The sequence below is a fragment of the Lissotriton vulgaris genome, chromosome 4_1 (assembly GCF_964263255.1).
Source record: "Lissotriton vulgaris chromosome 4_1, aLisVul1.2, whole genome shotgun sequence".
Taxonomy (NCBI): domain Eukaryota; kingdom Metazoa; phylum Chordata; class Amphibia; order Caudata; family Salamandridae; genus Lissotriton; species Lissotriton vulgaris.
This window is the reverse complement of record NC_141691.1, coordinates 1,386,617,986-1,386,629,910: the sequence shown is the minus strand read 5'-3', so window position 1 is coordinate 1,386,629,910 and position 11,925 is coordinate 1,386,617,986. Positions and strand designations below refer to the sequence as shown.

Sequence of the window (11,925 nt, the reverse complement as noted above, 5' to 3'; positions counted from 1 at the left end):
GAAGGGTGACCCATGGTTTTATTTTCTGGTGTTCTTTGATCCTATCCACATACTGCTGTGTGCATCCCTAAATATATTTCCGGCCTATATGCCAGTGCACAACACAGAGTCTAACTGCAGCATAATATCTTTGAATTGGATTAGCCCTCTTAGGCGTGTCCTTATGACATTTCACATGTCTACGCTTGCTATAATGCCCCTCAGAAATAGATGTTTCTACGCTTGCTATAATGCCCCTCAGAAATAGATGTTTCTGTGCACAAATCCTCCTGATTGCTAATAAGCCTTGATCTTGATCACACCCCATTTATTTTCCAGCCAGGTAAATACAATACAGAGACTTTTTCCTCAATCGCATGATCCATAATTAATGCAGATGGATAGGTGAATTACTTTTGGAATATTCATCGGCAATAGGGGACAATAAATAAATAAAAAAAGTCTGATAAATATATCACCTCCAGCAGAGGTGTTTTTCTTTTTCTTCTTTCAGTTTCGGCAGTGAAAATCTGTACAGTACCTGGACTTGAAAAGGCTCTGCGGTCTATAAAAAAAAAACACTCACTGGTAAACAGTGGAACTGTCACACTAGAACCGTCAGATGTGACCTAGATTTAAGCCACTTTGCTGGTGTTTCTTCTTAAAATACTTAATTTGAAGTAATGCTGCCTCGGTCAAGCCTTTTTCTTTTATTGCCACAGAACACTAGACTCTCTCTTAGAAACATGACCACTGTTCGCTACTGGCCTCACCAGCGTCATGGCTCTGCGCCTGCGATACAGGGGCAAACCTAAGGCTGATTGCACTTTCAATAACATTGTACAGATGGAGTGCCAATATTGAAACTATAGTGATTTCTGCTTCCATCAACTGGGACACCTCAGAACGTAGATGCAGATCGCAGAGGTAATGCCAGATTCACATTCTTTTACATTTTTGCTTCAACTCCACTGATCTTTCCTTTTTGACCCTAGCCTATGCTCGGGTCAGGTGAGCGGTGGCGCGTGCTCTGCACTCCAGGTGCCTGCCCATTTGTTCGGGTCAAAGAGGACTGTAAACTTCTAACTCCTGTGGAAATTTTGCTCAGACATTTACAACACACATACACTTTACAAGTTACATCTCTCTGAACTAACACTGCACGTTAAAATAACTAGGCTGTTTTAATACAAGTACCTTTGACAAATATTTGGTTATATCAAAACCCTGAGTCAACTGTACCGCAGTACAGATCTGAAGAGAAACTGAGACTACCCCGTCTCAGTATATAATCTTCATCACATTGTCTCACCCATGGTGCAAGTCCCAAGGAAGTCCCTAAGCTGGAACTGGGGCTCGTGTCAAGAGTTTTTGTCCAGCATATGTTCCAGATTTGCGGCTCTGATTGTTGAAAACAAGTGTGCAAATTAGAGATATCTTAGAGCAAAAGCTCTTCTTACTGATCGTGTCTACCTCCACAATGCAATAGAGACACTTTTGCAGTTCTTTCAACAAATCTATCCAATGTCAAAGCCCAACTTCTGAAGAGTCAGTTATAAGCTGTAAAAGTCCTCTTTTTGGTTTCCTTGAATCCTTTGGCAAAAGTCAGGCTTGCAGTTAGTTGCACTTTGCTCCACAGTGATTGTACTTGACAGAAATATAGAAAAGAATCGCCTCAGTCAATCCTGCAGCTCATATATGCCGTCCGGTTAAAAAATAAAGTGGTTTGTCGTCACTACTGTTTGCTGTTTGGAACTCATCTCGGAGCCTGAACTGCCACTCGTCTTCAAGTTCCAATCGCACAATGGTTTGACGCAGTGAACTTCTGTCTTGGCAAATGACACAAAGGGTGGCACCTGGAATACCAACAGAAAATGTGTTGTTTACTGATCAGACATAAATCCAAATTTATCTTGCATAATTGCATGGAAAGTAAACCAAATATACTTTTAATTACAGTAGCTGACCATAGAATAAATCCCAAGTGCCCAAGTCAAAGTGGGCGAATACATCCAAACATGAATAGAAATAAAGCTGATCTTGAGAGCAACCACCCAAAAGTCGATATAACCACAGCCTGGCCCATCCCCTTACTATCAAACTGCACTTGTGTCTGGAGTGTAAACCATTCTCAAATTAGCCTTCTTCTCCAAGTGATCCTACCAAATACAAACTCTTAGAATAGTGTGAAAGTACTCGAAGTTGCTACCCAAAAAAAACTTTTCTGGGTGCCACTACGTCTTTACTGTGGAGCCCAATTAAAGCAGAAGCTAGTTCTTACCCAGTGTTAACAGAATTACGTACACCTGCATACTGTTTTAAAATGTACTGGAGGACAATAGAGCGATTTATTTATATTTAGTTTGGGAAATTGTAGATCCTGAGGACCTTACCCCACAGGGCATCTGAGCTCTATACATAAGAATGTATGATCAAAGAGGCTACGGTGCATGACCTACACACAGGATTACACAGGGTATGTGAGCAATTTGCATACCACTGGGAGAGAGTGGTGCAGAGGAGTATGGTGGAAGATGGAGGAAAATAATGTACCTTCGTACAACAATTCAGTTTCCAGAGGTGCCCTTCCAAAACATTTTACTGTGAACTTAAGTTGCAAATATAAAATAGATATTAAAATTACAGGTTCTTGACCTATAATACATCATTAGGAAGATAAAAGCCCCTTAATGTGGTTAAAGTAATAATTAATGTTTTGTAACTAGTTAATGGTCATTTTCCACACAAGGTGAACAAAACATGTAATCATGTCTATTAATTAAGGTCTACTGGATGTGAAGGAAAATGCTACTTACCAAGTATGCATCTGTTCTTGGCATATAGAGCTGTAGAGTCATATGCTGTGCATAGTAGGTGACTCTTCCTTTCAGTGATAATATGCATGGGCATCGACTCCATTATTAGATTGTTTTCCAGCAGAGGGTGATAATGGAGTTAGTAAGAATAGCAAAAGGAGATGTTCATGAATGCATTTATCTAAGAAAGATGTTACTGCAACAGATATAGGTACCTGGGGAGGCGGGTGGGCGCATAAGACTCTACAGCTCTATATGCCAAGAAGAGATGCATACTGGGTAAGGATTTTTTTGTGTTCGAGGCATATGAGCTGTAGATCACATGCTGTGCATAGACTATATAGCAGTTATCTCCCAAAGCAGAGGCTAACCTGTATCTCTTGCAGTGGCCTGAAATAGTGTACGTAAAACTGCCTGGTCCACTCAAGCTTGTTATCTGCTAACACATCTACCCAATAATGCTTTGTGAATGCGTGCGGTGTAGACCATGTTGCAGCTTTGCATATGTCATCTATGGGTATATGTCCTAAGAATGCCATAGAAGCCCCCAGTTTGCATGTAGAGTGTGCTCTAGGGGAACTGTTAACGTTTGTTTGGCTTTTGCATAGCATATTTGAATGCACTTGACTATCCACCTTGCAATACCTGATTTTGATATGGGATTGCCTTTGTGTGGTGAGGCAAAAGCGACAAAATAGTTGATTTGGGTTACGGAAAGGTTTTGTCCTTTCTATGTAGCAAAGCAATGCTCTCTTCACATCTAATGTGTAGGGCACATTCTGCCAATGAATCTGGTTGAGGGAAGAACACAGGTATCTCAAAAGATTGTTATGAAAAGCAGAAATGACTTTAGGAAGGAATTTAGGATTAGTCCGAAGAGCCACTTTATTTTGGTGCATTTGTAAAAAAGGGTTCTTCTATCGTTAATGCCTGAAGCTCATCCACTCTTCTGAGTGTTGTGATGGCAACAAGGAAAGCTGCTTTCCATGTGAGAAACTGCAGTTCACATTTGTGCAATGGCTCAAAGTATGGACCCTTTTGTCTGGAGAGAACAATGTTGAGATTCCACACTGGAGCAGGAGGCCGTTTGGGGGAATGACTCGAGTCACTCCACAATGGCTTTGATAACAGACACTCTAAGAAGAGATCGATGTTGTACTATGGAGGTTTGCAGCTATTGCAGCCAGATGTAATCATATGGGCGTGTATGCTAAATTGGAACGTTGTTGATGTAACAAATAGCATATGTTCTGTACAGAAGCATCAAACGGGTTGATGTGGTTGTTATTACAGTAAATCACAAACCTCATCCACTTTGCTGCATAGCAGGCTCTTTTGGTAGGACGTCTAGCCTCTTTGAATATATTCATGCATCCTGGCGGCAGTTTAAGATAGCAAAACTCTTAAGACTTCAGGAGCCAGATTGCCAGATTGAGTTGACTGTTATGTCTCCATGGCTCTGTGTGAGGAGATTGGGTGTGAGACGTAGTTTTTGGTGAGCAACTACTGAGAGTTCCAATAGGGTTGTGAACCAAGGTTGACGTGCCCATGTGGGAACAACTAGGATTAGTGTCAGGGACGCTTGTTTGAGTTTCCGGAACCCCTAATGGAATGAGTGGCAGAGGCGGAAAAGAGTAAGCAAATATCCCTGACCAACTCATCCATACCGCATTGCCTTTGGACAATGGGTGTGGATTCCTGCTGGCAAAGTTTGGGCATTTTGTGTTGAGTTGTGTGGCGAACAGGTCTATGTGGGGGAACCCCCACATTTGGAAGAATAGGAGAACTTGAGGGTGTATTTCCCATTCGTGGATTTCCTGTGTCTGGTGACAGCAAATCTGCCATCCGATTGTCTACTCCTCGAAGGTGTTCTGCTAGGAGATATATTTTGTGATGTATGACCCATTTCCAGATGGTCTGTGCTTGTTGGAGAGTGTGTCCCCCCCTCTCTATTTTTGTATGTAGTACATGGCTGTCAAGTTGACTGTACAAATTAGGACAGTCTTGCATACCAGCTGAACTTGAAATGCTTTCAGCGCCAGAAAAATCGCTAGCGGCTCTAGATGATTAATAGGAAGCTATTTCTGCTGCAAGCTCCAAATGCCCTGAATTGTGTGGGTTTGGAGATGCATTCCCCAACCTGTCCGTGATTAGTCTGCTGTTAGTACTATCTGTGGAACAGGGTCGCTGAATGGCCGCCCTTTTAAAAGGTATTTTATGTTCCACCACTGCAGAGAGCGATGGGTACGGCAGTCTACCAACACTAGATCTGATAACCGACTGTGAGCTTGGTTCCACTGACATGCTAAACACTCCAGTAGTGGATGTATTTGAAGTCTGCGTAGGTGTAATGAGTACATTTGGATCAATGGTTGAAGAAGGTGGAATGTATGGTGGAGAAGGGTTAGTACCCACATTTTTCCTTTTGAGAGAAATTTGGTAGTCTTCTTGTAAGCCTATTTTCCTCTTCTCAGGAAATCTGGCATGAATCTGTCCAGTTTCTGGATTAATTACAATCTCCCTTTGTTTCTGATCCGAAGGTGGAATATCGGTTAGAGGCTCTTTAGTTGAAGTACTTTCTTTAGATGCCGGTTTTGGTGTCGAAAGTTTCGGCTCCAAAGTTCTTGGCTCTGAAGATTTAGCCTTATAGAACGGTGGCACGGAAACGAGAATGTGTATGGATTTCGACGCCAAAGGTTTCGGGTCGGCACCGGCGTGGGGATGAGTAGAACCAGAACCGGAAGGCTGTTTATGTTTTGGCGCCGAACTCAAAGGTGGGGCACTCGAAACCTTTTCTCGGTGCCGACCTTGGCCCGAAGGCAGAGGAGGGACCGGAGCCTTTTTATGGAGGAGATGGTAGGGGAAGGAAGTCTCTTTACTCATGACCTGTTGTCCGGTGTGAGGTCTTCGACATCAGAGTCGACTTCAGACACAGAGATGTGTTCCTTCTCCATTTTGGCTTCCTGCGCTTGTGATTCTTCGTGTTCGGACTCATCTCAGAGATGGTCCAGGGTGGAGCCCCTTTGCTGGTACATTTTGTGACGCCGAGCCTGGCGGTCACGGAGCATCTTCGATCGAAACGACCGACACACGTCACAGTCCTTCTAGTCATGTTCCGATGATAGTCAAAGGTTGCACACTTTGTGCAAGTCGGTGCACGGAAACTTAACGCAACACCCTGGAGAGAACTTGAATGGAGTCCATTCCATCGACTGCTACCAACCCCGGCGCGGGTAGACCCAACGGCCATCCATGGATCTTCCGATCGAAGGTTGGAGTGTAAACGACAAGCAGATAGTGGGAAACGCGATCGATAAACAATCACGTCAAGGGTAGTGGATTGCAAGTCGAAGGAGGCCCGAAGAAACGGTGCCGAACCAGAGTGCAACAATTCAAATTCAAACCCGATGGCAGAAAAAAACAATCTAACAATGGAGTTGATGCTCATGCGCATAATCACCGAAAGGAGGAGTCACCTACCTCGTGCCTGGGAAGACTTCTTTGAAGAAAAACAAAGTGCAAACAGCCAGACCCAACACTGGATGGCAATCTATGCACAGCATATGATCTACAGCTCATATGCCTCGAACACTATTTTCTTTTACCAACCTAGGATCAACAGTGTTTTCTTGGAAGTTCAAACCAGAATTTTCCCTCTGGAGCTCCTTATACACACTTGGTCATTTACTCCTCACTCAGGCCAAACACGATCTGATGTATCACTGTTCCCCCAAGATTAAACTAAGAGACTCTAATAAGAGTATATAAGCAAATAATAAAACATCACAAATAATTAGACATCATAAATAATTAGACATTTTGAATATCAACAAAACCAATAATATATACAAATACATATGAATTCTTAAAAATTTATTTAGCTGTTTTATATCGCGCTCAAATACTACCAGAGTGAACACTGAACGATTTTGCCGTGTTTTTGTTCATATTTATAGAATCCGGATCCACATTACTGAAGTGGGTATTTCGAAATTGTACAAAGAAGCTTTTCCTTCCAGAGTGCTACGGCACTGGTGAGTGTAGTTATGCATTTCAAAAAATATTTAGCTAAGAACGAATAGGTAACTAGATGAGAGTGCGCACAATGGGATAAAGAATACATGGTCTATTTTCTGATGGAATCTTTGGGGGTCCTCAAAAGTCTCAAACAAGTGTGTATTTACAGGATTACAAACTGAGTCAAGGTTGTAAAGTTGAAATAATCACTGATGTATATTTTTCATATAGTATTGTAGGATGTGTACATAGAGCTCAAATAGTGAATTAGATAGGGTGTAAATTCCTCAAAGACTATGTGTGATGAAATTGAGTAATAGAAATGTTTATTCAACAATGAAATCGGTTTAAATGGATATATATATATTTTTTTATTTCTTTAAGATAGGTATTTTCATCTTCATCAATGTATAATTTGGATAAGGGAAGATAACGGTTAGTCCTGAGGAAGGTGGTTACATTCAGACAACTACACCAAAACAAGTCGACGCAGCAAGTTTATGTTAAATTTGAAAAGAGACAGCAAGAACGCTAAAGACAGGGAATTTCTTACCCTGATGGGTGCTGTTTACATTAGTGTTCAAATTAACCCCTCCCATGCTCATGACGAGTTCAGCTCGTCATGAGCCATGGTGCTCGTGTGCTCATGAGGAGCTGAGCTCGTCATAACGGTCTGAACGCTCGCACGCGGGGCTAATTCCCCCGCTGTGCTGAACGTTCTTAAAAACGGGTGTGGCCGTGACGAGCTCAGCTCGTCATGAGCACACGAGTACCGTGGCTCATGACGAGCTGAGCTTGTCATGAGCGCTGGGGCGCTGTGCGCGCCCCCGGCCCCCCAGCTCAGCGGGGGAATTAGCCCCGCAGGCAAGGGGTTAACAGTTGCAAGACAAATAATAATGTCTGGTAGTTTCCTGTCCAGTGGGGTGGTTTATTTTGCAATTGATGTGTATAGAAGAATCTGGGTTTTTAATAGTTTTAAGAATTCCTAAATATTTGTATATATGATTGGTTTTGTTGATATTAAAAATGTCTAATTATTTGTGATGTTTTATTATTTGTGATGATTTGTATTTGTATGATACATTTTAACCTCTGAGTTTCTGATCTATTAAATACGCACAATAGTGCTTATATACTCTTATTAGAGTCTCTTAGTTTAATCTTGGAGGAACATTGACACATCAGATAGTGTTTGGCATGAGAGAGGAGTAAATGAGCAAGTTTGTATAAGGAGCTCCAGAGGGAAAATTCTGTTTTTAACTTCCAAGTTACATAGGAGCTCTGTCCCTCTGGATTTGTAGAGCCTCTCTCCTTGTTTTCAAGGTCAACAGTGTATCTTGTTTTCGGCATTACTGAGATGGTTATAACTTACAAGGTAACAGTATGCCTCTTCAGAGGACCATTCCACAACATTCTGTGTAGCCCAGTGGAGTGTAAATGCATGACTGCCCACCCGACAATGCAACGTACCACCACTTGTGAAGTTCAAAATTCGCCAAACTAAAGGCCACCACGCAAGCCTGTAGACAGTTTGATGGTGGTGAGGGACAGATTCCAGAAAAGGGACAGCAGAACTATTGCAGCTCAACACTCATGCACATATTTTGAAAATCATGACAAGAAGACCCCAACCAAACAATGATGCACTCAGGCAGCACCATGTTTAAGCAGATTCTAAGTCAGTATGACCATTTGAGCCCAAGCCCTAAAATAATTGTCAAAGGGAATGTCAAAAGTGAGCATGAAAGGTGATAGTTCTACAGTGCACAACAAAGGGACCCATTCCAAAATTCAAGAATGCTACGGCGGGAACTCCGAACCAAATAAGAGACCATTACAACTGTGGAAATAGGCATGTCCATTAAATAACAACATATATCAAAAGAAGCTGTAGGGCAAAAGTAGAGATTGAGATCTACATAAGTATTTCTTGACCTCCTTTGCAAAACATACACAGATGCTCCTCCCATCAAAACTCACTTTGTAACAAACATAATTTAACCCTTGTATATTGAGTTTACCAAGTTCAGTTTCCATAGTAGTTCGACAAGACAAATAAACATGAATCAAAAGTAAAGAAAACCTTACTCACTATGAAACTAAAGATAGTCAACTCTTCTATCAAATAGGAAATTGATTCTTCTGCCCCCCTCCCCAACTTCCTCCCAGCAACAATTGTGCTTCCACCATCAGTGTAAACAGTTATTACAAATGCAGAAGAGAAGTTACCTTTAAGAAACTTGAATTTCTTTAGAAGGTCAGCACCCACAAAAGAATCACAGAGGTAAAGCAGAAGTCCGCTGAAGGATACCCCTTCACAGTTCACATTTACAGAGTGGGGTCTGGAACTGACACAGCATATCGACACCTAAAACAAAAAACAGAAAGACACTGCTGTCAAAAGCAAAAGAAGTAAGCTGTGAACCTAGTTCCGTTCTCCGAATGTATAAGAGTCAGGCCTCTTTGCGAACAGACCCGGCATGCATGTCATCAGAGTTTTAAAACTCTGCCTATTCATATAATGTTTTTGTCCCATCACTTCTGTAGCATGACTGAATCTGGTATGTTGGCTTTTTTGTGGCCTTTGCCTGTTTCTTATTCCAGTTCCTGCTTGTCTATCTTGTGTTTGTCCCTCCCATTGAGCTCAGCCTCTTTACTACTCCTTTTGATTGTCTGGCTTCTATGCTTCAACTGCTTATTTTTAAGCACTACTTTTTCTTTTGAGTAAAGCACTATGAAAGTGCAGGTTTTTTTTCTAGTTCCCTTCATCAAGTGCTTAATCTCTGCTGCTCTGCATCATGTGCGTTTTCCCCCTGACCCCTCCATGTTGCACTCGCCCTCATGTACTTCTCCCCCATCCTTTGTTCCCCCCCCACCCTCCTGTGTAGCTTCTGTCACAACGCCCTGTGTGTTTATTTCGACCCACCACCCTCCTGTTTTATTGTCTCTATCTTCTCCTCCCCACACTCTGTAATACTTTTGTCCTCCCCGCGTTGCTCCCTCCACCTATGACCTGTGTTGCAACCCCTGCACTTCAAAAAATGTATTCACTCCCCCCCCAAAAAAATTCTAACCAATCCAACATTGTAAATGAAAAAGAAAAAAAAAGCAGCAGTGTAATGTTGTAGGCACATGCATGCACCTAAGTAATGCAGGATCCTCTCCATCATAGGCTTTCTTTCTTATTTTGCCACAGGAGGAATGCTATTCAGCATCACTAAAATATATTGACAAACCCAACAGTTCCCAAAGGAGAGACATACTGGTTTTGCCAATGCTGGTAATTAACCAGACACACTTTATTGTTTAAAAAAACAAAAAATCAGTTTCCAAACACTCCTGAGATGTATGTACCTCTGGTCCAACATTTAAATAGCAGTCAATTGACAGCACAGGATTTTTATAGTTGTTGACAGCCTTAGGGAAAAGCTTGTACGTAGCGTGCTGCAGGAACTTCTCCAGAAGGAACTGAGCCGGGGCTGCCAAGAGAGTTTGTTCACTGTCAGGAGCGCAGACATAGTGCACAGGAGAGATGGGGGCTGGGCTGTCAGACACCTAGTGCGAAAAGTGAGCAAAACAAAAGACCAGAGAATAAAAATAGGGTAAGAATAAAAGTGTTATAATACATTTTAAGCCCAACATGTCCCTTAAAGGTGCATACACTTGATTAAGTAACTCCCTAAGGTATTTCAAAAGTCACAAATAACAGCTTCACACGACACAGTGCAATGTTTTCACCTTTTTTATAGTGGACAATGTACTGCTTTGGAGAAGCTCTTCTCTCTTCTGCAAGGCACAGGAGCGCAGTTCTTAAGTGCCAGATTACTTCATCACCTCTCAAGAGTGTTCTTTGCAGGGTGCTTCCATCAGCCAACTTATCACAAGACATTTACCGCAGCAAATTAGATGGGGATCAAACATCTTTTCTTTTTCAGACACAGAGGTTTGTCATTGGTGGGCCACCATACTAATTTCCCCAAGCAATGTAAAGTTGCCCATTCTCCAAGCAAAAAGACGGCAACACTTCTAAAAGAATCTGCTGATAACCTCTTAGTAATTCAATTAGCACAGTATTGGCCACAACTACACTTGCCAGTCAGCTTTTCTCAACGTTGGAAAATTGATCTGACAAACATTTCAACTCTTTTACACAGTTTTTTCTTCTTTTAAATTGTTACAATTGGATGGTAACAGAAGCAGAAGTGTCCCAAGTCGTTTTTAGATGTGTGTGTAAAAATGTACGGGGTCCCACTGCTGACACATTTATTCACATCTAGTTCAAGTACAGCCAAACATATTCCTTGGACATCAAATTTTTTTGGGTTGGTTATGTGTTAAAATCAGAATCTTTATGTTTAGCTTTAATATGCGAAGTAAGGCTGTCCCTAAACTATAAACACTTACCATAATTTTGGGCTTTATGACAAAGTCCTTTTGCCCTCCGACTGGGATATACTTCTTCATGAGGCTGAAGGTGTTGAAGCAGCAGATTAGCAGGCCGCTACTATTCGTCCTGAGGTTGAAGTCCACATCCTCACAAAAGTACCTAGGTATAGGAAAGATTAAGTCTGATAAAGCTCACCAAACCCCTTTTATTTTAAGAGGGAAATTATGAATTTTGTTATGTCTCACAATGCAAGAAAGCCAGAGTGGACTCTGAAGGAGGATGGGGGTGTAGATACCCAGCGAGAAAGAAACAACATGAAAGCTGGAGACTCTCACGGGCCAGCAGCCCAGGCAGTAAGCACACCAGGAACCATGGCAGCCAATGAGTGAGGCGCCTTTTTGTGTTGCATGTTCACCCTAAGTGGGATAGTTATGCCCAGACGCGAGTCCCGTGCTCGCTGTGCCACCAGTTTCAAGCTAGCCTGGCTGATGAAGGGTGATGCCCCAAAACTGTTTACAGGATGCTTGTTTTCCGGTCCGGGGAGGACCTGGCCTGGCAGTTCAGGCGTGACTGTTCCCATGGGGAACAGGGACAAGACTCATTTACATATGGCTGGGTCTGAACTGGAATGGCGTGACAAGCAAAATAACGATGCATTAAACCCAGATCTGTGACTGGTGTTGAATGTTTGGCAATGGTCAACATTCCGTCCATCATCTTTTTGTG

General features: G+C 42.2%; 1 protein-coding gene across 6 annotated transcripts in view; it reads right to left on the bottom strand.

Moving 5' to 3' along the window:
• Positions 1–294: 294 nt before the first annotated feature.
• The window catches only part of GREB1L (GREB1 like retinoic acid receptor coactivator), a 558,043-nt gene continuing 546,412 nt past the window's right edge, over positions 295–11,925 (bottom strand). For 4 of the 6 annotated variants that reach the window (XM_086965622.1, XM_086965621.1, XM_086965625.1 and 1 more), the window contains 4 exons: positions 11,217–11,358; positions 10,167–10,367; positions 9,042–9,180; positions 295–1,835 (listed from right to left, as the gene is read on the bottom strand). In XM_086965622.1, coding sequence (XP_086821748.1) covers positions 1,672–1,835; positions 9,042–9,180; positions 10,167–10,367; positions 11,217–11,358 — 646 coding nt within the window. In that variant the 3' untranslated portion in view covers positions 295–1,671. The remainder of the gene's footprint in view (positions 1,836–9,041; positions 9,181–10,166; positions 10,368–11,216; positions 11,359–11,925) is intronic. The other 2 variants (XM_086965624.1, XM_086965626.1) reach the window with 1 other exon arrangement.